The sequence below is a fragment of the Mus musculus genome, chromosome 16 (assembly GCF_000001635.26).
Source record: "Mus musculus strain C57BL/6J chromosome 16, GRCm38.p6 C57BL/6J".
In the NCBI taxonomy this organism is placed as follows: Eukaryota; Metazoa; Chordata; class Mammalia; order Rodentia; family Muridae; genus Mus; species Mus musculus.
In genome coordinates this window covers 70,561,712-70,586,299 of record NC_000082.6, presented here as the reverse complement: position 1 = coordinate 70,586,299, position 24,588 = coordinate 70,561,712, and the positions used below count along the sequence as shown (strand labels likewise).

Sequence of the window (24,588 nt, the reverse complement as noted above, 5' to 3'; positions counted from 1 at the left end):
TATTACTCTGCCAAGTGGAAAGTGGGTGCAGTATCAACTCCTTTTCAGCAATCTTTGCACGTGTCTCATGCAGTACACGGGCTGTTCTTTCTCAGCAACTTCCTCACTCTGCTTAGAGAAAGGGTATCGGCAGATGGCAGAGAGGGAATCTTGCCAGTGGCTTTCAGACATCCTCCTGAGAATTACCCATTTCAGTGCTGCAGGCAGCTGTGATAATCAAGAGACACTTCCAGCAGTGTCTGGGTGTCTGCCTGAGGACCAGTGACTTTGGCGCTGGGAGGAGTGAGTTCATGACCTGGAGATATCTCTAATTCTGACATTTCCGGAACTTTGCAAAACCACGAATAATCTTCTGACCTTTGCTTTGACAGTTCTTTAACATTTGTCTCTATCAAGTGGCCTACGTTCGGCATATTCTTTCTGATATCTGTTTCCCGATTGCCCCTGACCTAGAGTATTTGGGGGTACTTCATGGATGAAGAATTTTCAAGATAAGTGGTGTTACATATTCAAAAAAGTGGCCTGAGGATTTGAAGAACAAGGCCTAGGAGAAGGCATTCAATTAATGGAGCAAGGACTTGAGAAATGTTTAATTATCCTATTGACAAAAGCAGCTGTCACCCTTTAGGGGTGACTAATTCATATCCTCACCTATGTAGTTCTGCTAAAACTCCTATGGCCTCAGGGCACCAGCATCTTCAGAATCTCACTGCATAGCTAGTTGTTAAGACTCTGAAATGGTTCCCCCTTGAAGAACACTTAAGGGTGTGAAGAGGGTTTAGAAGCACCACTCAGGCATGTACCATTACATAATGGATACAGCTGGACCATATCTTTTGACTTAAGTGTCAAGTCTTAATTCAAGATGGGATCATGGGCAAGGACCTCCTGATTCATAACTTTCCAAAGAAAATTGCATAGAAAAATTATCCTTACAATATTGGGTAAAGGAAGTGCCAGTGGATTAATAAACAGGTGAAAGGATAGGGGGGATAAATGTTGAAATGTTTTGAAGGAGGATCTGGTAGTTCCTCAGAAAATGGGAAATAGCTCTACCTAAAGACTCAGCTATACCACTCCTGTGCATATACTCAAAAGATGCCCTTCCATACCACAAGGACATGCGATCCATGTTCACAGCAGCCTTATTCATAATAGCCAGAAACTACAAACTACCCAGATGTCCCTCAACTGAAGAATAGAGAAAATGTAGTTCATTTACACAAACGAATACTATTCTGCTATTAAAAACAAGGACATTCCACATTTTACAGCCAAATGGATGGAACTAGAAAATATCATCCCGAGTGAGGTAATCCAGACCCATAATAATCCATTGATAAGTGGATATTAACCAGAGCATACAGAATATCCATGAGACACCCCACAGATCTTAAGAAGTTAAACAAGAAGAAAGACCCATGTGAGGATGTTTAAATTCCACTTAGAAGGGGGAAACAAAGTAGTCATGGGAGGGAGAGGGATGAAGGGTGGGAGGGAGGGAGGGAGGGAGGGAGGGAGGGAGGGAGGGAGGGAGGGAGGGAGGGACTTGGGTGAGATTGGGGAGGGAGAAGATAATAGCAGGGATAGGATCAGGATCAGGTATGGGGGGGGGTGGACAGGAGAGAGGCGCAGAGGACCAGGAGAATAAATAGAAATAGGCAGCTGCTTGGGGTGGGGGTACCTCTAGAAAGTCCCGGAGAACTGGGATGGGGAGTCTCCCAATGCTCAATATGCGTGACCTTCGCTGAAATACCTAACACTGGGGACGTGGAACCTGAAGAGCTCACCTCCAGTAGTCAGATAGGACCTCTGGTAGACAGATGGGGGCACCAACCCACATTCAACATTTTTGACCCAGAATTGTTCCTGTCTAAAAGAATTGCAGGGCCAAATATGGATCAGAGACTGAAGGAATTGCCGACCAGTGACCAGCCCAAATTTGGATCCATACCATGGCCAGGCACCAATCCCTGACACTAGTAATGAAGCTATGTTGTGCTTGCTGACAGGAGCTTAGCATGGCTGTCCTCTGCAAGGCTTGACCCAGAAGCAGATTGAGACAGATGCAGATACTCACAGTCAATGATTGGAAGGAGACTGAGTACCCCTAAGGAAGAAAAGTCTGGGGAAGGATCGAAGAACTGAAGGGGATTGAAGGAAGACCAGCAGTCTCAACTAATCTAGACCCCTGGGAGCTCCCAGAGACTGAGTCACCAACCACAGAGTATGCACAGGCTGGTGTGAGGCATCTGGCACATATGCAGCAGAGGGCTACCTTGCCTGGCCCCAGGGGGAGTGTATATGCCTAACCCATATAGACTTGGTGCCCCAGAGTAGGAGGATATGACATCTCCCTCTCAGAGGCAAAGGAGAGGAGGGATAGGAGAAGAACTCTGAGAGGGGAGCCTGGGAGGGGGAGCAACCTTTAGACCTGGCCCCAATCTCCTGACTCCAGCATACTGCTCACTCCGTAGTTCTTATGAGGTTCTCCCAAATGATGTGAGGACAGATCACTTCAAGTGTGGTTTTTAAGGACAGTTCAGTTTTAAAATACTCTCTTGCCCTGCAACTATTTATTTTTGTTTCATATATATTTAGAATTTCATATTTAAGTACATTGTATGGTGTAGTCTGTCAGAAATAGAATCTAATATTCTCAGATTAGCTTTTAAGGCCATTTCGTAGGCTACTGTCTAAAATCCTATACTGTCCATATCTTTTTCTTTGTAGACCCTGAGCTTCAACTTCTCTGGAACACTGGTTCACGTTGGATGGATCAGTGTGTATTTAGGGAGCATTCTATATAATTTCCTACCTCCTCTATTCTAGTGTCCTGACTTCTATTTGCTCCCTTTACTCTAGTCTTACACAGCCAGGCCTCTGATTTTTTTCACTTAAAATTATTCAGTTTTATCAGTAAGTGAATGATCTTCATAGTATGGGGACTGGCAATCCATAACAAAAACGTCTGCATACACTAGGAAGCTTATGAGTAGCACCACTTTCTGACATGAAATAAACACAGAACAAAGACAGTTTATCGAAGCGTGACTGGGCTAACATTGTGAGAAGTTGAGTACCCCATTTACCCACCCCGTCTAACTTTTACTATAGGAAGTCATCTTACGCTAAAGACAGGGATCTCCAGATATTTTGTCCATCATCAAAGCAGCAAATAGGGAAGGAACCGGCTGATATTAGTAAATACCCCATCTTCCTCCCTGGAAGGGGCCAGTCTAAAAGCAAGAACTAACTTCCTCTTCACATGGAATTTCATTGTATGGCTGCACACATGTTCTGTCACATAAATAATGGTTCTGTTCTTAAATGACAGAAGAATGGATATAAGACATATAATTTGTAGATTCTTCCATGAACATCCATTTGTTTGCTCCATATAAACTGAGTTGAGATCAATAGACTTCTTTATCTTTCTGTTACTAGCACTAGTAATGGAGTCTCAATACATTAGCAGATAACAGATGATTATAGAATTATATTTTATGAGTGACATGCGACCAGGTTAATGCTGAGAAAGGTCCTAACATCCTACAAGGACTGGTGCTGTCAGAAGCATTGGGATTGGACAGTTGAAACAGGAATTATTTTAATGTGGAAACAAAAGAGAAACGTAGATTATTCCTAACTTCATTTCTATGGCTACCTGTCAATAAATAACCACGCTTGTTCTCTGTAACGATATGGATATAGAAATGAGTGGAAATTTGATAAAGCTCAGATAAGTACTTGCTTTTGTCATGCATAGAAAATTCATCATTGTTTCTGACATACTTAATGTTTTACACATTATAATGAGATTCAACATCCTGCTTTTATAATGGTGTGCAAAACAAAACAAGAAACTTCATGAATCTTGCAAACCCTTGCTGTAAACTAATGAAATATCAAGGGATGCTCCAGGAGTCCTCATTAGCTCTAAGTGGTTCCTCAGCAACGAGTCACAAAGCAGAAAACACGTAGCTGCAAACTCTACTCTCACAACCAAAGCCATCTGTAAACCATTTATTTATTATCTATATCTATCTAGTTATGGATCCATCCATCATTTATTTACTACCTTACTCCAAAATTTATTTTTGTGACTTACATATGTACTATACTGATTCATATTATATTAAAATGTGTAAGTATAGGCAATAGCAGCAAGGCAAGGAGAGATTAATCTTGTAAGAAATAAGAATAAATAGATCAATCTAGGTGATAGGTAACTAAATGAAAATCTACCATGACATCTCACTTTTTTCCTAGAAATACACTATTAGTTTGATTATAAATTTTCATATAAGGCAGGGAAAATCATTCCTTGTAGAGATGCAATTAAATAGCAATCAGGATAATTCTATGCTTAGGGAAATAAAATTTGTCACAATGACTGTAAATGCTGACTAACAGATAAGGTGACTTAAAGGATACAATGATATCATAGAGATACACGCAGACACACACACACACACACACACACACACACACCCTACACAACTGTACACACAAGAACTTGTAAAGGAATTACAGGTCTCTTAAACGTAGAATGAGATCAGTGTACCTTCAACCTCATGTATCCAAATCTTTTAGTCAAATACAGTGTTTGTCAAGGAGTTATTAATGTTTCCAGTGGATCAGGATTAAGCTAAATAATATTTTACAAGCTTGGCAAACACCATGTTAAATGATGTTTTTATTGGCATTAACAACGTCTTTAACTTGCATCTTGAGTCAGTGAAGGAAATCCCGTGCATGAGAGCTTCCGAGCTTAGCTGACAATTAAGGATGACAACATGCCATGGTTTCATTACATCTTTACTATTTTATTACTTTTATGACTTTTCTGACGCAGGAAAGTCCATACTCTCCCACTGTTAAAGTCGTGGTAGTGTGATGGAGCTTCCGTTTGTCCGGTGGGACACAAGGGAGAGCTTAAAGTATACAACCCAACTCCAAGCCCGAACTTTGTCTTCAAATTGTTTTTATTCTTTCATGTGCTTGGTTCTGTATATCCCAGACAGCACAGCAGGCTCTGAGATCAAGAGGGGATCCTGTTCCAGGTAGCAATATGAATCAAAATATGGTTTTTTAAAAATGTTTTTCCTAATTTAATCTTCACTGCTACCTGAGTTAATTTTTAGAGAATACCTACAAAATGTTTGTCACTTCAAACAACTCCTATTAGGCCGGGCTCTCACACTCCCAAGCCGTTTTGGTTTAGAGCTGGTTGGTTTCTCTGGAACAACAGAGGTAATTTATTTTACATGTATTTGCTCTGTAAAGAACTGGGCATTCAGATATCTGGATTTCTGTTTCATATTTTAGAAATATAATCTTCTACCTGATCTGTGTGCCTTTGCTGACTTGCCACTAGTGCATACCTGATGTCTGCTTTCTCTTCTGGAATTGCATGTAGGATAGATACCAGTTTAGCTTTAGTATTCATCTCCTTTTCCTTCTCCTCCTCCCCCTCTTTGTTCATCTGTCATCTCCCCCTCATCTGTCATTTTCTTGCCTAATCTAGTATTTTGTTGACTATCTCTGAAGTGATTACTCTTTGGTATCTGGATTTTAATATTTAGTTTTGAAACACACGGAAGTACGTATTGTGAAGGGATTTTGAATATATAGTGATTACCATTTATAAAAAAAAGTAAACTTTAAAATTACATTGAATTTTATTGTGGGGATTCATCCAATCAATTTAACACCTTAAGTGCAAGAATAAATTTCCGAATAGAAGGAATTCCGCTTGAAAGTCACATCCATGCTTGCCTAAGCTTTCAATATACTGCCCTGCTCTGTGTGTTTGTGAGGAACATAACCATCCACACGAACACATTATACATAATCTTGTAATAGATTACATGTTTTACCACAATTCCTCTGAAAGAGTTGTACCTATGAGAGCCATGACAGACACGACAGCTCATTTTTACAAATAGTTTTCTCAAGTCACGCGACTGGTATTATGCAGGGGGATGGGGGAGTGAGGGCCGGTCAACAAGACCCTTCACATGTAAAGAGGACACCCTAGCAACAACAAAACTTGCCATGATGAGAGTATCCATATTCAGCAAGCCAAGTGAGTGTTTTCTCCTATGAATTTACCCACTGAGGGTGCACTCAGCTTGTCAGAAAGTATATCCTACACTCACACTGGTGCTGCTGGAGGAAGAGGGCAACATGCTATCTTGTTCTTTTCTTCTTCTTCTCCTTCTTTTCATGGATGCAGCCTCCTTTTTTCTCCCTTTCCTTTTAATATTGATTTCTCAGTGTGTGTTGCTCGGCTTATCCAGGGAATGAGGTTTGTCCTGGTATGTGTGGTACATGCACCAGGGGTTCACATCATTGGGAAATCTGACTCTCCCTGTCATAGCAGCTATCAAACACTAATATCTCCTCAGCTAGTGGCGAGAGTCTATGCCTACCTTCCCTACTCCATCATTGAACTTGGTCTGGTTGGAACTCGCTCAGGTCGCATCCTTGCTCTCATATTTGTTGGAAGTTCCTATGTTCAACTACCCAGTTCATTTAGCTTTAGTGTTGGAAAAGCTGGAAAGTGTTGTCTCTGGGCAGTTTGACTACTTCTTGCTCTTCTTGCAATGTTTCTTCTTTCTCTTCCATGAAGATCCTTGAGGCCTGGGAGAAGGAGTTGATGTGTATTTGACATGTAGGACTGAAAGTGCTTCTTCCTTGTAAGGGACAGAGAAAACCTCACTTGGCATTCATGTGCACGAGAGACACATGAATGTGTAACTTTTTTTTTCTCCCGAATATACTTACTAAATTAATAGCACTAGAAAGTAGTATTGCATGTTTATTTGAAAATTCGTGAAAAACTGTAACTTTTCGTTCCTTGTTCCCATGTTCCTAAGTGTGGCCATTGGATTTCCTATCTGTGCCCATTACAAATAACATCCTCTTGTTTTGGGGAATTGTTTTCTGCTCCGGCAGAAACAGAAGGCTCACCTTCTACACTCTCACCCCAGCTTGCAAATTAGCCAGCTCTCCAAGGAGTGCTGGATGCTGTGCTATTAAAAAGAAAAAAATCTGTCATGTCAGAGTCAACAAACTATGTAGCTCTTCTAACATTTTCATTTCTATGAATATATGTACACCAAACAAACAAACACCAAAATGAAACAAAACAGCAACGTGGAAGTGGAACACGAGGTAGGAATGGGAACAGCGGAGTTCATGGACATTCAGAAACTGCTAGAGTAAGTTAACAAAGTTTGCAGCCAGTGGGATTTGATATTGAGAAACAATTCACATTTTCAATGACTTGCTCTCAGGATGCTTCCCTGAGTCTCATCTTAAGAGTGTGTGAATCACAGTCCTCATGGTCTGGGAATGGTAACAGGAGCTTCCATGTTATTCTGAAAGACAGTCATACCTGGGCAATACGAGGAAGCGAGGGCCAGGCTTCCTTCCCAATTGTCTCCTGTCTCCTTACCACTGCTGTGCCTGTGGCCATGCTGCTGGCCTGACATTTAAATGACAAAATAAATTGTACATGAAATAAACATTGAACAAGATATATACTGTCTCTCTCTCTCTTTCTCTGTAAATGAGGCAGTGATTAAAACAAAAATGTCAAGCAGCAATTAAATATGAATCATGATACCAAAAGTAGATTACAACAAATCAGGCTGAGCAATAAAGGAATTATCAGAACCAAGGAGCTAATAAAAAAAGAGTTACTTTTTTTTTTTTTTTTAGAAAAAAGTCTTACAATGTTTTCCCGTACAGAAGTACAGTGAACACCTATAGATGCACCAACTTTTCCCAACAATTATAACAATTTACCTTTCCTCATTTTTCCTTTGAAACATTTATAAACTTCTGAGATATTATACCATCCTTGTATGACTATGCAAATCTAAACCATATACAAGTATCTTAATTGACCCTAATGTATTTATCACATCATTAATTCTAACTCCATATAACATCACAAAATTAGACACTAATTTTCATTGTAAGACCTTCGTAATCAATATTTGTATTTTCTTTAATGTCTAAAAACATCTCTTTCATAGGATATTATAGGATATTGTTTTACATTTAGGTCTAAATATGATATATGGGGATGCCTCTCATGTAGCTTTTAATAGGTGACATCTCACTCATTTTCCTGTCATTTACTTGTTGACGACTTAGGTCAACTCATTCCAGATTTTGCATTATCTATTCATGCGTCTGTTTTCTCAAAGTAAAGTTTAATCCGTTCCTAACATCCTTATATATGTTTAACATGAAGAGCACTTACAAGGCTCCCAGTCTAACTTTGGGAGAGGAAATCGATCATAGTTTCTGTAGCTTTTTTCCAACTTGCTCACATCAAAAGGGGCAATATTCCTGCCCTGTTAGTTATGCTCAGAAGAGGAGGGGAGTGTTCAACTTTTCCACTGAAGGGTTCTCCACCTCCATTTGAAGAGGAACAGATTTTAACTACCAAATGTGCAACCATTTACTACCAAAATTTAAACCTCAAAAAATACAAAGGTATCAGAGGAGCTCCCTACACGAGTAAGATGAAGAGTTTAAGTAAAGGAATAAAGACAAAATAGAAGCCAAATGCACATGTCTTTAAATGATGGATGTAAGTTAGAAGCATAAACAATGGGGCCAGTGTTCTCCTAATGGTGGAGACAATAATAATAGTCATGAGAGTGACAGGTTGAGTCCACGAGAGAGTGACCTCAAAATGAGGGAACAGAACAAAGGATAAGTTGAAGGAGATGGTTGCATGTGGTGTGTGTGTGTGTGTGTGTGTGTGTGTGTGTGTGTGTGTGTGTAAGTTAAGCACATTTGTTGTGGATTGCCCTGGTGTTGTTTTTATTTTCATGTTAATTCTGCTACCACTCTTAAGAACAGGAGTAGCATAGATCACACACTCAGGTGATTTCCTGTGAACTTGTCTCCTATTTTAACTGGTCAGTTAAAGGCTAGAGCCTATGATTGGGCGATGGAAGGGAAAGGTGGGGCTGGAGGTTTTAGAGAGGTGATGAAGGAGATGGAGCACACAGAGGAAGATGGAGGAAGAGGTGGAAGAAAGAAGATGGAGCCGAACCACATGGCCATGAGAAGCAAGGGATCTCCTAGCTGAGAAATTGAGCAGTGCACTGGTAAATCTGCCCAATCTAGGCATGCAGCTTATAAACATTGTAACTGAGTTGTGTGTTCTTTACATAGACTTATTGGTATTGGAGGTTTCTACAACATAGGTTGAGGAAACCCAGATCATGTGTGGCTCTATTACAAGAATGGAATTGATGTAGTCTCCACTCTGGGCTCTGGAAACCTTGCTCAAGGTAATGCGGGTTGCTGCTCTCCAGTCTGAATTCAGATGCAGTGAAAGAACACTAATAGAAGGGAGAAAGGAAGCTTGTAACTTCTGATAAAATCTGTCTAATCTAACGGCGGAATGACATGGAAGACTACAGAGCTAACATGAGCCCCAACCTTGGATAAGAGGACAATGATGGCCATTTTGCTTTACTTGGAAGCAATCAGATTGAAAACATATACAATGCATCTTGCTATAGGGAGCGATAAGAATCAATACATGCGCAGCATACATTATGGCTTTAAAATCCATATCTGTATAAAAATAACAGATATTTCTCATGGGCTATTTTAATATTGAAAAATGATGCCTCCTGCTGTTAAGAAGACAGGGGACTGAATGTCACTCTGTGTACAGATGTAGGAACTACATCTCAGTTGGTTAGTTTTATCCAGATAGTTAAAGCATGGCTTTTATTATATATATAATAAAGTTGCATGTGCTGTTCCATCATGCATCTCATTGGGATAGATGGGATATGACAGCAAGGACTCAGTAAAAGGAATTCCTAATGGATGGGAGAAGGAAGTTGTCTTAGTCAGGGTTTCTATTCCTGCACAAACATCATGACCAAGAAGCAAGTTGGGGAGGAAAGGGTTTATTCGGCTTACACTTCCATGCTGCTGTCCATCACCAAGGAAGTCAGGACTGGAACTCATGCAGGTCAGGAAGCAGGAGCTGATGCAGAGGCCATGGAGGGATGTTCTTTACTGGCTTGCCTCCCCTGGCTTGCTCAGCCTGCTCTCTTATAAAACCAAGACTACCAGCCCAGAGATGGTCCCACCCACAAGGGGCCTTTCCCCCTTGATCACTAATTGAGAAAATGCCTTACAGTTGGATCTCATGGAGGCATTTCCTCAACTGAAGCTCCTTTCTCTGTGATAACTCCAGCTGTGTCAAGTTGACACAAAACTAGCCAGTACAGAAGTAATAAGTATTTCAGTTCCCATTCTCGTTGTATAGGAAAAAGAAGCAAACATTTGGAGGTGAAATTCTCTAGGGTATAAACAGTTTGAAACATATCCTACATGATTGGAAACTTAAAAAAAAAACAATAAAATGACTCCATGAGATTTGGTAGATGCAATTAATCCAAAGATACATAAAGTGGAATGTGAATATCATACTTGAAATCAAGTGATTTGTTAGTTCAATACAGATGCTGGAACCAAAGAAACTGTGTATGTTTGGCTGATTTTGTGATCGCATATGCTGCCCTATGTATATTAAAATATTCACCGATATGACCTGAACACAAATATTGGGAGAGGCTATAGTTTGTACACATTCCGAGTTTTCTATGTATTTTAGAGAAGTCTGCACATATAATTTAAACCCTTAGCAAATGATTCATATTGTTTTATGCAAAGTAATTTAGTAGGATACCTCTTGTTGAAGTTTTGCTTTGAGTCTTACTTACTATTGTAAGTACTGTATCACTGACAAGATTGGAGAGCAAAGCATTATATTTCCCCCTACGTTTAAGAACTTAATATTAGCATATACATGTTTAAGGTTAAATGTTTCTGAAAAAAGTCTGACCTACCAATTTAAAGCATGACAGTAAGCCTTCCAAGTGTGGTCCCTCTACAGCTTCCTTAAGCTGCATTCCTCTTCTTGAGTCTATTCTAGGCTGTGAGCAGGCAGGGATAAGGGAAAGGTTAGACTCAACAACTGGACGCCATATCCCTCCGGAGGAGTCAAGCTATTTCCCTTAGTATTCCGTTTATACTGACTATTGATTTCCATAAACAGGCTGGCTGGGAATGCTTGGCTATACATATCTCTTGGCCCTTGGTTCGATTCTTTCTCTATTTGAACTTAAAGCTCAGGTCAGCTATGCCAAAGATAGACTTGGGGGGTCACTGGAGACCACCATCTATTCTGCACAGTTGTGTCCAAATTGATTACATTTCTTCTCTCTGCTTATCAACAGCATTTGCCATTTCTTTAGTTGGCATGTCAGGGTGAATCACTGGCATTTCTTTAGTTGGCATGTCAGGGCTGCCAGACCAGGGCATTTGTTCTAAATCTCTGGGCATACAAGAAGTCTATTAAAGAAGGAGCATGCAATTAATGGCTGTGACTTGTATTCAGGTCTTTTGATCATTCTGTCACACTGTTATAGTAACACACAGTGCATGCTTTCCTGCCTGCGAGTCTGTGTATGATGACTAAGCTTCTCTCGGGTCCATCAGAAATGACAAGAAACATTATGTATTTTAAGCAAACACCTCAGAATTGCATACTCTGTAACAAGAACATGTGTATCATAAGCGTCTTTTTTCTTCATATACATAATCATTGTCTACATTGCATAGCGTGTGCCAAGTTAAGCCCAATGTAAAGTTTTAAATTACAGAAGAAAGAAGACCCCTTAAATCTACTGTATCTTAATTCTTACACTATTCATTAAAATTTTCTTCCCTTAAAATGTAAATTTTTTTTCTGCAGTTCTCAACAAATCATCATTAATAAGACAATAGAGCAGAAAAAAAATTAGTAGGGAGTTCATTTGATTTTTTTTCCTTCCTAAAGGCTGGCTTTAGTAAGAAAATTTATCTACATTTCAATTTTAATGCACAGTGAATGATAAATGAACTGCACCGAATAAAGGACATGACATTGGCTGTGCCTTAAATTTCTATTTCCTTTCATCAGAATATTCTGCCTCACAAAGTTCATAGCTCAGTGCCTGTTCCCTCATAAGGAATAGATAAATGAACCCCAACAGTCGAAAGAACTCAAGTTCAGGGCATGCCTCAAAGTAGGCAAAAAAAAAAAAAAAAAAAAAAAAAGCAATGATGTGCGAGGTGCAAGGCCAGCCAGGGGCTGCTTTGCTGTTTTTCTTCCTATCAGGTTTATCTGCTCTGGTTCATTCTACACAGGAAGAGCAATAGCAAAGCTATTTTACCTTGCTTTGATGGCCAGATGCAACGGCTGCACAACCAGAAACAGTGAAAAGATACCTGCCCGGAAGCCGAGAGCAGAAGGAGAGAAAAACACATTACCCGTCACTGCTTCCCCCCTGATCTGTCTGTATTGGTCTGTGTACTGTTTGAAGAATAGGTTTTGTATTCAGACCACCTCCTGTATGATCCACGTACCAATGCCTACAGCCCTAGTGGGTGACACATGTTGAATTGCTACTGCTAAGGAACGGCCTGAGTCAGGGCGGAGGGGAGGGGAGGGGAGGGGAGGAGGGAGGGGAGGAGGGAGGGGGAGGCTTACATTCTTCTACAGTTGCAATGAAAAGTCAATTTGTTGCCACCGGTTCCTTTTTGAACCCGAGAAACATGGTGACTAAATCTCTCATTTTATGTTAGAGATGAACGCTTAGGCTACAAAGAGGGCAGTGTGAGAGACAACGCTTATTTACGGAAAAGAAAATATGATCGGCATCGCCCATCAGAGGTCAAGCGGTACAGACTTGAGAAACCCTGTGCAAAATGTTTACAGTTTTATTCTTGTCTATTAAAACCGTGGCTTTTCCTGAGCAGGAGAACATCAACCAAAACCATTAAGTATTAGTAGCATCAGGAATACATTTTGTTTCGGGTAGCCAGAGCCATTGCTAGTGGTCATTCGGTACCATTAGGGCATGGTGCAAATAAATAAATAAATAAATAAATAAATAAATAAATAAATAGGAAGTTAAAAGAGCAAGAAGATGCATTCGGAAGTTAACGAAGACAGGCTATTCTCATTTTTGATGTTAGTAATAAGCCCACCATAGAAAAAGCATTATAAGGCACAAAGTGTGAAATTCTATACCTGTCTGTTGTGAATTCTGGAAACATTTAGTCAATAAAAAGAAAGATAGGAATGCCAGTAGCTCAATATAAAAGACCTACAGAGAAATATACTAGACAATTACCAGGTCTCTAAAACGGGTATACCAAGACAAAGAAAAGGAAATTGTGTTTAGCTTGAATGCTTAATATTTTGCCTAGTTTTTATATTTTTAATAATCCTCACTTACCAACATATTCACAGCTAATCTTGGTATGTTGGGGCAGTGGAAAATAATGAAAATCACTTAGGGCCAAATCACTTAGACTGATAAAAATCTAACTTCACACAGTAAGCCAGATTGAATACAGAGGAACTTTAGCTGTAACTACTCCGGTCATTTAAACTTTTCCATAAACTCATGGTGAAAGAACAGGGTTTTAATGGTAAGTAATTTCTTGTGTTAAAAATTTGCAGCCCCATGGGGGGAGCAAAAGTGTCAACCAGCCAGACCCCCCCCCCCAGAGCTCCCAGGGACTGGACCACCAATCAAAGTGTACACATGAAGGGACCCAGGGCTCCGGATGACCTTGTTGAACATCAGGGGGAGGAGCAACCCTTGGTCCTGTGAGGGTTCAATGCCCCAGGGTAGGAGATTACCAGGGCAGGAAGGTGGGGGTGGGTGGGTGAGCATCCTCTTAGAGGCAAGGAAGGGGGGATAGCATAGAGAGTTTCTGGAGGGGAGGGGAAACCTGGAAAGGGGATAACACTTGAAATGTAAATAAAGAAAATATCCAATAAAAGGAAAAAAAAAGAGAGAAAAATTATCAATGGATAAAAAAAGCAAACCAAACGAAAACAAATAACACGCCCTGCAAACCCAAGGTCTGCAGATAGGACTCAGTTGCAGGAGGGTTTACTTGGTTTCAGTCCCTGGAATTTATGGGTGTGGTGGCTTATGCTTTAGGAAGGCAGAGACACATAAGTCTCTGGGGGTTTACTGGTCAACCTGTCTAGCCTACTTAGTGGTGTGCTAAGCTGTGACAGATCCTGTAAAGGGTGTCTTCTGATGAAATATATCCCAGGATGTATTCTAGCCTTTGCATCCATACACATGGATGTGCATCCACACTGGGATGTGTGCGCATGCACATGCAGAGGCACACACATACCATTCCTGATGCAAAGAGCCATCTCTCCTTATAGACAACCAAGACAACTGTAATGATTTTGATAGCCCTCCAGGGGATGTCATCATTGCACATCATACTATCATCCCTGGTGAATTCAGAACACAAACCAGGGTGACACAGACACTAATGCAATTGTATAATGGAAAATCACCAGACAGCCTCAGTCAAGATTCCCTGTGTGCACCAATATTAACTGGCCAGGTTGAGTCTTAGGAAACCAAGCTATTATACTATTTCAAATGAAGACAAGTAACATGTTTGAGACCTAGATCTCCAAAGCTTTACTCAAAGTTGGCTATTCAAGAATAATGGCTAATATACAGGTTTAGATGCAACAGCAAGTCTATGACCTATTCATTACTAAGTTTAAAAAATTCTTAAATATGATAAGGCTGGTTTTTGTGAATTTCATCTATGCACAGTAAATTTTGATCCCATTTAATCCCCCTCTCCCCATTTCCAAGCAAATTTTTTACTAATTATGAATAATCAGGTTAAAACGAAATAGAAACAAAGAATGGATATTAATAAAAATGAAAAAGACAACACATTTCTCAGAAATGCATCATTATTTGTGGTGCATAAAATACACACCAATTATTTGAGATTCAAAAAAGCAAGTTTTAGAGTTTGGACTGCGATAGTCAATGCAGTTGCTAAAGGATCTGACTTAGAATAACTTGGGTATCCAAATTCATTAATATGGTTGGCTCTTCATAGTTAATAGATTGTATATGTGTGTGTGACAGTATGTCTGTTATCATGCACATAAAACTCATAAGAATATTGTACCTTATATCTCGCTATACTAAGTTTCTGGGCTAATATCCACTTATCAGTGAGTACATTTCATTTGAGTTCTTTTGTGATTGGGTTACCTCACTCAGGATGATGCCCTCCAGGTCCAACCATTTGCCTAGGAATTTCATAAATTCATTCTTTTTAATAGCTGAGTAGTACTCCATTGTGTAAATGTACCATATCTTTTGTATCCATTCCTCTGTTGAGGGGCATCTGGGTTCAGAAGAACGAAGACCAAAGTGTGGACACTTTGTTCCTTCTTAGAATTGGAAACAAACACCCATGAAAGGAGTTACAGAGACAAAGTTTGGAGCTGAGACAAAAGGATGGACCATCTAGAGACTGCCATATCCAGGGATCCATCCCATAATTAGCCTCCAAACGATGACACCATTGCATACACTAGCAAGATTTTGCTGAAAGGACCCTGATATAGCTGTCTCTTGTGAGACTAGGCCGGGGCCTAGCTCACAGTCAACTATTGGATGGATCACAGGGCCCCCAATGGAGGAGCTAGAGAAAGTATCCAAGGAGCTAAAGAGATCTGCAACCCTATAGGTGGAACAACATTATGAACTAACCAGTACCCCAGAGCTCTTGACTCTAGCTGCATATGTATCAAAAGATGGCCTAGTCGGCCATCACTGGAAAGAGAGGCCCATTGGTCAGGCAAACTTTATATGCCCCAGTACAGGGGAACGCCAGGGCCAAAAAATGGAAATGGGTGGGTAGGGGAGTGGGGGGGAGGGAGGGTGTGGGGGACTTTTGGGATAGCATTGGAAATGTAATTGAGGAAAATACCTAATTAAAAAAAAAGTCAGAAGAAGATGCTAGGAGCCTTACTCTATCACCGTCCACCTTGTCTTTTAAGACCGGGCATCACATTTATGAAGCCAACTTTTTGCCAAGGGTGACTAGCCACCAAGCTCCTGGGATTTGCCTGTCATCTTTGCCTAATGCCTGGGCTATCCATGTACACAGTAAGTCCGAGTTTTAATGGACGTGCTAGGGATTTGAACTTGCATCATCTCTTGGTAAAGGTTTTATTTTTAATTATGCATATGTGCCTGCATGTAGATCTATACATATGAGTTTGATTAATCTTGGAAGGCAGAAAGTTACGTTGGAGACGATGTAGCTGGAGTTCTAGGCAGCTGTGAGCTACCCAGTGTGGTGCAGGGAACTAAACTCAGGTCACCTACAGATGCAGTCCATCATTAAATAACCGAATAACCACCAAATAACTTCCCCAACCTCTGAGCACAGCTCTTCTGGCTTTCACAAGTGCTCTAGGCCACTGAGCCACATCCCAGGAGCCTGGTTTCTCTGATTTTAGGTTACACAATGCTTCGACTGGTTAGAAAAGGTAATTAGCGGCCTGCTCCATTATACATATGCGACTCTACATGGAGAACACATCAGAGTTGAGATAAAGCTCACTAATATTTCTTGGAAATCATTCCTTATAATAGCATAATAAAAAGCACATTAGTCAATGCAATTTGGCATTTTTCTTTTTATTGATGAAAGTGAAAGACATTATCAGAAATGCTACAATGACCACTTCAAGTCTTCAGAAGAGTGAAATATCAGCGTCTACTGAAACAGTATACGGACAGGAGAGTACAAGATAGAACTTAATGCAAAGTGAGGCACAGATACGAATTTTTATATCATCTTTTATAAGATTCTCATTTTATATTAGTGCTATGTGTTTAATACAGTATTTCTAAACACAATTAAAAAACACAGCAAAGAAACAAACTCAGTACCTCATCATTAAGACAAGTAGATATAGAACAAATAAGGCCACCAAATATCTATCTCAAAAAATATTTTTACTACAGCCAAAATAATCATGCCTGATGAATAATTCAAATTTAAAATGAAAGAATCGAATGCTTTGCCAGAAAAGTAATATTTAAAAATTATCATGTGCTACACTTCATTTGCAAATCCTAATTTCTTGGATGGCTTTGAAATAGACGTTGCTAATATTTTAAGCACATCCTTCATAAGCAACTTATATGTTTGCGTATTCCAACGCTGAGTTCCAGCCTGATGTTTTGGCTAGACAGCAGTGTTTTGCAAAGCTTACACGCTATCAACACTGTGAGGGGGATCAGCGGCAACACGTCGGCGTGAGATGGGCTGAGTGTAGGTCTCTTCAGTTTTGCAGATCCACATTCTGAAGGATGAGAGCCACTCGGCTTGGAATGTACACCTGTCAACACAATCGCAACGGTGTAATTAAAAGAAATGTTGAACAAGCTGTCGTAAAATCAAAGTGACATATATACCACGCAGTCTCTCACAGGACTGTAATCAGTGATTCACGGAATTCTACCAGCCATCGGAAGGCTCAAATTCATTCAGCAGTTTTGGCAGCAAGGGCTATTACAACAGTAACCACTAGAGGGCTCCAAACTATTTACAAAAGATTCAATTCCTTACAGGAATGAAGTCAAGGGCTCTCAAACTTAAATCTCACTATTAGTTGGTGTACAAGGGCTGCGTGCAGTTCACACCGTTGTTGTAATTGGAAGAATAAATACAATAGTCAGGCACTCAATAATGTTAACCCAATTAAAGAAAAAACAAAATAAGAAACAAACAAAATAAAGGACCCTTTCTCTGAGATAGGTCATACGCTTTCCACACTCTTATCTTACTGCGATCTGCCCTTATGGTTTCTATCACACTCCCACTACAGCTATAGGAGTCTAAACGCCTCTGAATCTTGTCCGGAAGGTATCTTATGCTCTAAACTTTTCCCTGGTTCCCTGGTTTCTATAGCTTTCAGGCCTTAGCAATCCGTAGCTCGATGGCCAGGTTACCCTAGGACACCACCACATATTGAATGTTCTCCACTCCATTTAAATCACACAGCCGTTTGGCTCCTTCGGGTCCTTTCACGTAATTTGTGTATTTCGTTTCCCTCTCTTCCTTCCTTCCTTCCTTCCTTCCTTCCTTCCTTCCTTCCTTCCTTTCTCTTTCTTTCTCTTTCTTTCTTTCTTTCTTTCTTTCTTTCTTTCTTTCTTTCTTTCTTTCTTTCTTTCTTTCTTTCTTTCTTTCTTTCTTTCTCTTTCCAGATATCTATCCTCTTACCACTTTAAGGAAGTGGGGGTAAAATATCACTTGGTCTTTCATAGCTATCAGGTGCCATTAGGAAAGTTGGGTCCAAATAATGGCTGCATTAAAAAAAAAAAAATTGTAACTACTTGAGGAACACACTTCCAAAAATTCCTCTAAAATTACTACTCATAACATAGTTTTTATAAAATTTATAACTAATGAACTGTGTGACCTGATTTATTTTCTACATAACACACTTAAGAAGTAGCAATGTAAATAATAAAATAATAATTGTAGATCACTGATGTCATTATGAGACCTCTCTCCATTTCTTTGTTAATATTTTACTATATTCAGTTATTTCACCTCTACACAAACACTTGACACTTTAAAAATGTCTCTTATAGTTTACAACCAAATTAAAAACGACAAGAAACATGGCTTTATGAAGAAAAACAAAAAATAATCTCATTTGCCGTTTAACTTTGCAAATGACCTCACTATTTCTTGTCTAAGATATCTACAGTAAAGAATCCCAATTATGCTTGCAAAAGTCAGGCAGACCAATGGAACTGGCTAGTTTTAAACATTAAAAGATAGCTCATGTTAAAAGATGTAGTTTAAATAAAATTCTGCTATGAATGCAATGTCTAGAGGCAATTTTCTCATCCTTCCTTAAATGTAACAGTCATTTGGAAAATAATTTTCATCTGTTAAAAATTTAACAAATGCCAATAGCCACTACTTAGTCCAGTGTCACGATCTGGTTTGCCATCAAGTATTTTGAGAAAGGTAAACATCACATCCTTAGTCATTACAGGTGGGGACATCAAGCATTTCAATGCCCCAATCTTTTTACCTATAATTTACACATTGAACTAATGACTGCTAACTTTTAAACCGCATTAGAATTTAACTGCTCCTGAAATTCACTTCATCCAAGGTATTCTTCTTAGCTAAGACCCAGATTAAAGTAAGATGTAGAAAATCCTTCCAACAAAGGGAAGCTGTACGTATGTGAGGTAGAAGTCTTCCGCCGATAAAGAAAAGCTCCAATCCCAGGGATTGTAAATGTCTATAGTGAAGTCACAGACAAAAGAAAACCCATCAAAGCAAAGGAGAAGAAACAACGGCACTGACCTTCAGGTAAGTTCATTTCCTACTCTAGGCTTCCATGGAACAAATTTAAAGCACTCTGTCCCTCTAAAGGGTAAACATCTAATATGGATCACGGTAACATGGTAACATGGATTGTAGTCCATGGGTTAGGATCGTAGATATGAGTTTGACTTGTAGGTAAGACACAAGGCTCTGCCACACAAACAATCTTACGTCAAAGAACAATCAAGTTTTCGACCTAGCACCAGAAAGCAGACAGTTTACATTCCTCTCCAGGAGACAGGAGCTAGGAGCTGGGGAGAGAGATAGAGAGGTGGCAGTGGGGGAAGAAGAAGGAGAAGCCAACATGGAGCAGACGGACAGGAAGAAGATCCTGATGCCGCTTGGGTTTAAACAGCTGCTACAAGTAACTAAGATTTTCACCAGGTTAGAATAATTGGGGTAAAACTTTTATCATTATCAACTGGCTCTGAAATTACTGTATTGACATCTTGTAAATTGTGATCTTATTGTTATATAAATCTGATTGGATAATTTAAAAAAAATATCCTGAGAAGATTTGTCCCATAATAGGGGTCACAGGGACCTGCCAATTCAGTTTGGAGGAGTTGCAATGAGACACATGAATCAGGCTGGTGACAAATAATGATCAGTTATTCTCAGTGTAGAGCACAGTGAAACATCAGAAGAGTTCCACTCAACCTGTTAGCTGGATTCTAGGCAACTGTGGTAGCTACTGCTTGATTCATAGTGACGTATTACTAGCATATAAATAGTGACGTATTACTAGCATATAAATAGTGACGTATTACTAGCATATAAATAGTAAGCATCATTTGTAAGGGGGCTTCTTTTCTTTGTATCCTTTAATATTTTAGCTAGTTCAAATTTAAGATTTGGAAACAAGAGAATATAAGAATTTCAAGATTGCAATATAGGCATTGACTTTTCCGCTTTGGCATTGAAATGATTTAAAATGTTTTGAGAATTCTCTCTAACTGATGCTGAACATTGTGTTTAAGGAATGTTATGACCTCAATTCCAGTCACACTTAGATACAACAATACTACCTGTTCCAAACCCTTCAGCTGGTAATCATAGTATCCTTAACAGGAATATTATATAATTAACTTCTTACCGCACTGTTAATTACCACAGTGTGTTTATATTTCTCTGGGGCCACTGTGTTATAAACAGCATAAAAATTCTATAAGCAAGTGATTTTTTCCCTACTCTGGCTATTTATGAATTTTCTTGACTTTTATTTTGTTATTGGATTTCGTTGAATGTAAAACAAGTTTCTCAGTCATTTGGAAACGACTGCCGATTAGACTAAACGCTGAAGATAATCAGTGTTGATTCTTACGATGAGATCATTAGAAACATGGTTTGGGCATTTTGCTAAAACTCAGGGTATCAGTACTGTCTCTGTAACTCTCCTCTCACTAGTGAAATTCCAAAATGTCTTTGATTTGTATGGCAAGAGGAGAGACACAGACAGAAGTAACGCATAAATGTTTAGGTATGTTTAAATATAACTTACATCTTGGTATATATATATACAGAAAAGATTTAGCATATACATTATAGACCATATGTGCTACAAAACATATCCGATTAGGCTTTCAGCCTTCTACACGTTCAAGTGAAGAACAAAAGAGACGCTGTGACACACGTCTATGAATGTCACAGTCATTGTGACCTGGTCCAAAGGAAGTGGCATTCAAATCATTTACTAAGAGTCAAATACATGCCACTCTACCCACTTTTATGGCTAGCTCAGAAAGGTTTAATTACTGCAGTAACCCCTAGTGTGTCTCAAAACCACATTGTGAGCCTTTAGGTCAGCGTGCCTGTGTTAGTTTCTTCAGGATCATCAATGAGTTCCAAAATTGGTTACATCATTTTGGAAAACAAGGTGTCTAAACGTTGCAATGACAACACTTTAAAATAAATAAAAAAAAAAAAGACATAATGCTACCCAGAGAATTTTGAAAATATATCAGAAACTGTTAAACTTAGTGACAGCCCTTTCAGATATAATATTGGTGGGATGAAAATATTCTTTAATGAAATATAGGTTAGGACTCTTAGTTGATATATTTCTTTTAAAAAGTGACTGTTAAGGTAATTTTAATTTTTGGATATATTTGTTAGTTAACAAGTACTTTTTATGAAAAAGGTATAAGTCGCTCTTGTTTTGTATTAAGAGCTTGGAGAAAAGTAGCATATATATGTGCATATATAAATATATATGTGTGTATATATGTGCATATATACATATATATTTAGATTCTACATATTATATAATTGTATACAAAATTCTATATAGGACACACTAATTTAGAAATATTAAGGAAACTAAACTCTAAGAATTAAGTGCTTTTGTTTTCTAAAATAAGCGACCATTTCCATAGATCGTGTCAAAGACATGCTCCAACTGTATTAAATTGTATTTTCAATACTTATAGAAGGGTGACAATAGAAAATACATCTATGGCAGATCTTCCATTTGAACCAAATCCTTATACATCCCCAGATTTTGAATAGGTGTCAACCATCCCCATATCGGGATGGAGCCAAGCTGACCAAGGCACTAACGCCAAGTCTCCTGGGTTAGCCACGCCCTCACCGTGACCATCCTCGCTGTGGCTGTAAAGGCGCCTTGAGCTCCAGTGCGCTCCTTTCCGATGTGAAATTTGAACTTAGGAGCCAGAGAAGGGAAAGGGGGTCTATTCACACAACACGGCTCCATTCACACACAGGTTAACATACGGACTCCTATGCCAGAAACTAGAATATGGAGAAATAATCATGCTAAATAATTGCAAAAATAAATGAATGAATAAATAAATAAATAAATAAATAAATAAATAAATAAATAAATGGAGTTTCCCTAAACCAACAGCACAGCAGGCTGGAGGAGTTCGGCCCTACTGCTTCGGCAGCTATTCCGTGCCCCGACTCTTCAACGGCGTTTCAGAGGTGGTGTGAATCCAGTTACCTCTGCTTTTCTGGTTTTCAGAGAGGAATCGCAGGCAGAGAGAGCCTGGGCCGTACCTGCTGATGCTGCAGGATGCAGGTGTATTTTCAGATGCCTCTGAGCTCTGTTTGTCGCTGTCTTTGAAAGCAGATTTGACACCAACTCAGCAGATCCTCGGAGTACTGAGCTTGCACATTAAGTTTCAGCAAATGCTCTGAACTGCTTGTGATGGGCAGGAATGTCATGGGATGAGGGAAACTTAAAGTTACTTTTCCTTTCGTTATCCCGGGACTGCTGTACACAGAGCTGATCTTAATGGTATGAGCCATAGTGCACCGAGGGTCACTTTCAAGTACTTAATTGGATTCCGGCACTCACAAATCACGTTCCCAGGGACTTCCAACTCTAATGAGGCATTCCTGTAACAGATGCTTTTATTTATGTAATTTCCTGTCCCCTGCCCTTTGCCCTCATTGCTTAACTGATAATTGGCAAGTGGAACTTGTTTTCTTGTATGTGTGTGTGTGTGTGTGTATGTATGTTTGTGTGTGTATTCATACACACATATATCATATATGTGTATTTATGTGTATATATTTATATAATTGTTTCATTTGGGCTTCTTCCAGTGATCCGTGTATCTGGAACCTGGTCTTATAGACAGCTACTTACTCAAGCATCTCTGGTCTCAGAGAACCAGGCTCTGCTGTGAGAAAGGCAGGCTGTTCCTTACTCTCCTGACTGAGGTGGATCACAGTTGTATTGTACACGGTCCTTAAGACCTCAGGTATTTCTTCAGCACTTGTGGTGGTATTGCTAAACCCTAGTGGGAAGGAAGAGTCTCCATCCACCCTGCTAACTCAGAGGCTGTGACCTGTCTGCATGGTCCCTCCAAATAGTGCTCAGAAAGTAACCTGGTCGCCACCAACACTGGCTCGTTTTGACTGGCTTTTAATTATGTCAGAATATTTTTCTCTTGAAAACATTGAATGGGTGCCAGAGCATTTTCTACCTACACCAAGAAATGTGAGTGCTTATGGATGAAAACAATGTCTTCCAACTTGGGAGAAGGTATTTGTAACTAAGCATTCTCAAGGCACTTCCTGTCTTGATACGTTCACGATATGAAAATGGCATAATGTGTCAACACATGGCCGTCAGGACTTAAAGACAGGGAGGAAGACCTTTGGCAGTTGAAAAAGCCTGGCCATGCTAATGGGTTCGTGCTTCCTAAGATTCTCTTGGCACAGAGAGAACAGAACTGTATGGCCTCGTTTATAGACGAGGAAAACAGGTGTGGCCACGGGAAATTACTCAAGTGCTTAAAGCTTGAAAGTGATAGCCGGAGCACTGGATTCCTGTTTTTTTTTTTTTTGTTTTTTTTTTTTTTTTTCTCTCCTTATTTCAGCATAGCAACAGAGCCTTTCCCTAGCAAAATTCTGTTCAGGTATGGGAACATTTGATAAGTCTACCTATAAAAGAAGTTTGCTAAATCTTTCAAACTCCTCCTGTCAAACTCCAGTCGATGAAGTTCCATTTTACTGCGACGGGCTGCCGCTTCTCTGGTTCCTCCCCGTAGCTGAATCATCTCTGCAACCCCCTCAGGAGTCTTTTACCTTTCTGGTTATTCCACATCTTTTAGGTAATTTCCTCACTCACTTATGGAACTATTTTTATCACTCTTATCGCTCATGTCAAAATTGAATGCCTTGACAGGTTATAGCTGTAGTTCTTCGGTTCTTCAAAAGTGCAATCTGATAGTACCCGGACATACAGACATACAGACACGGTCCCTCTGTCTCCACCTAAACCTACATCAGGGCTATCAACACACAGGCACACACAAGGACAACAGCTGGGTCCGCCTGGCCACTGGGCTTACGTCACTCCCTGGCTCTCAGCACCGCAGTCTTTTCATGCATTTTCTGGCTGATCTGCTCTGCCTAGGATAAAGTGCTTTACTAAATGGGCGGCTTGTGCAACTTCAAATGGTAGGGTAGAGTGTGAATATGGAACCCAGGGGTACCATACAGGCTTTAAGGCTTAGCTTATAAACTTTTGAAATGTGAATAATTTATAAAAATCTGCTTACTTGCTATGATATATCCACATGTTGGCTAGCTATTTCCTGAGGGTAGGAGTGTAAGAGAATACCTCTCAGAGTGAAAGAGACACATGAAGAGAGAGGGGGGATGGAACGGCAGGCACATGACCAGCCAAGAAAAGCGAAAGGGAGGAAAATATGACTTATATATAACCTAAGCCTACCATATGTCCATAAATTAAATGCAAAATCTCCGCCCAGTCTAACATGCTGCTAAAGT

At 39.7% G+C, this 24,588-nt stretch overlaps 1 protein-coding gene across 1 annotated transcript in view; it reads right to left on the bottom strand.

Annotated features, from left to right (window-relative positions):
- Positions 1-16,579: 16,579 nt before the first annotated feature.
- Gbe1 (glucan (1,4-alpha-), branching enzyme 1) overlaps positions 16,580-24,588 on the bottom strand; it is a 255,772-nt gene continuing 247,763 nt past the window's right edge. The window contains exon 16 of the mRNA NM_028803.4: positions 16,580-17,311. Within this exon, the coding sequence (NP_083079.1) occupies positions 17,255-17,311 (57 nt within the window). The 3' untranslated portion in view covers positions 16,580-17,254. The remainder of the gene's footprint in view (positions 17,312-24,588) is intronic.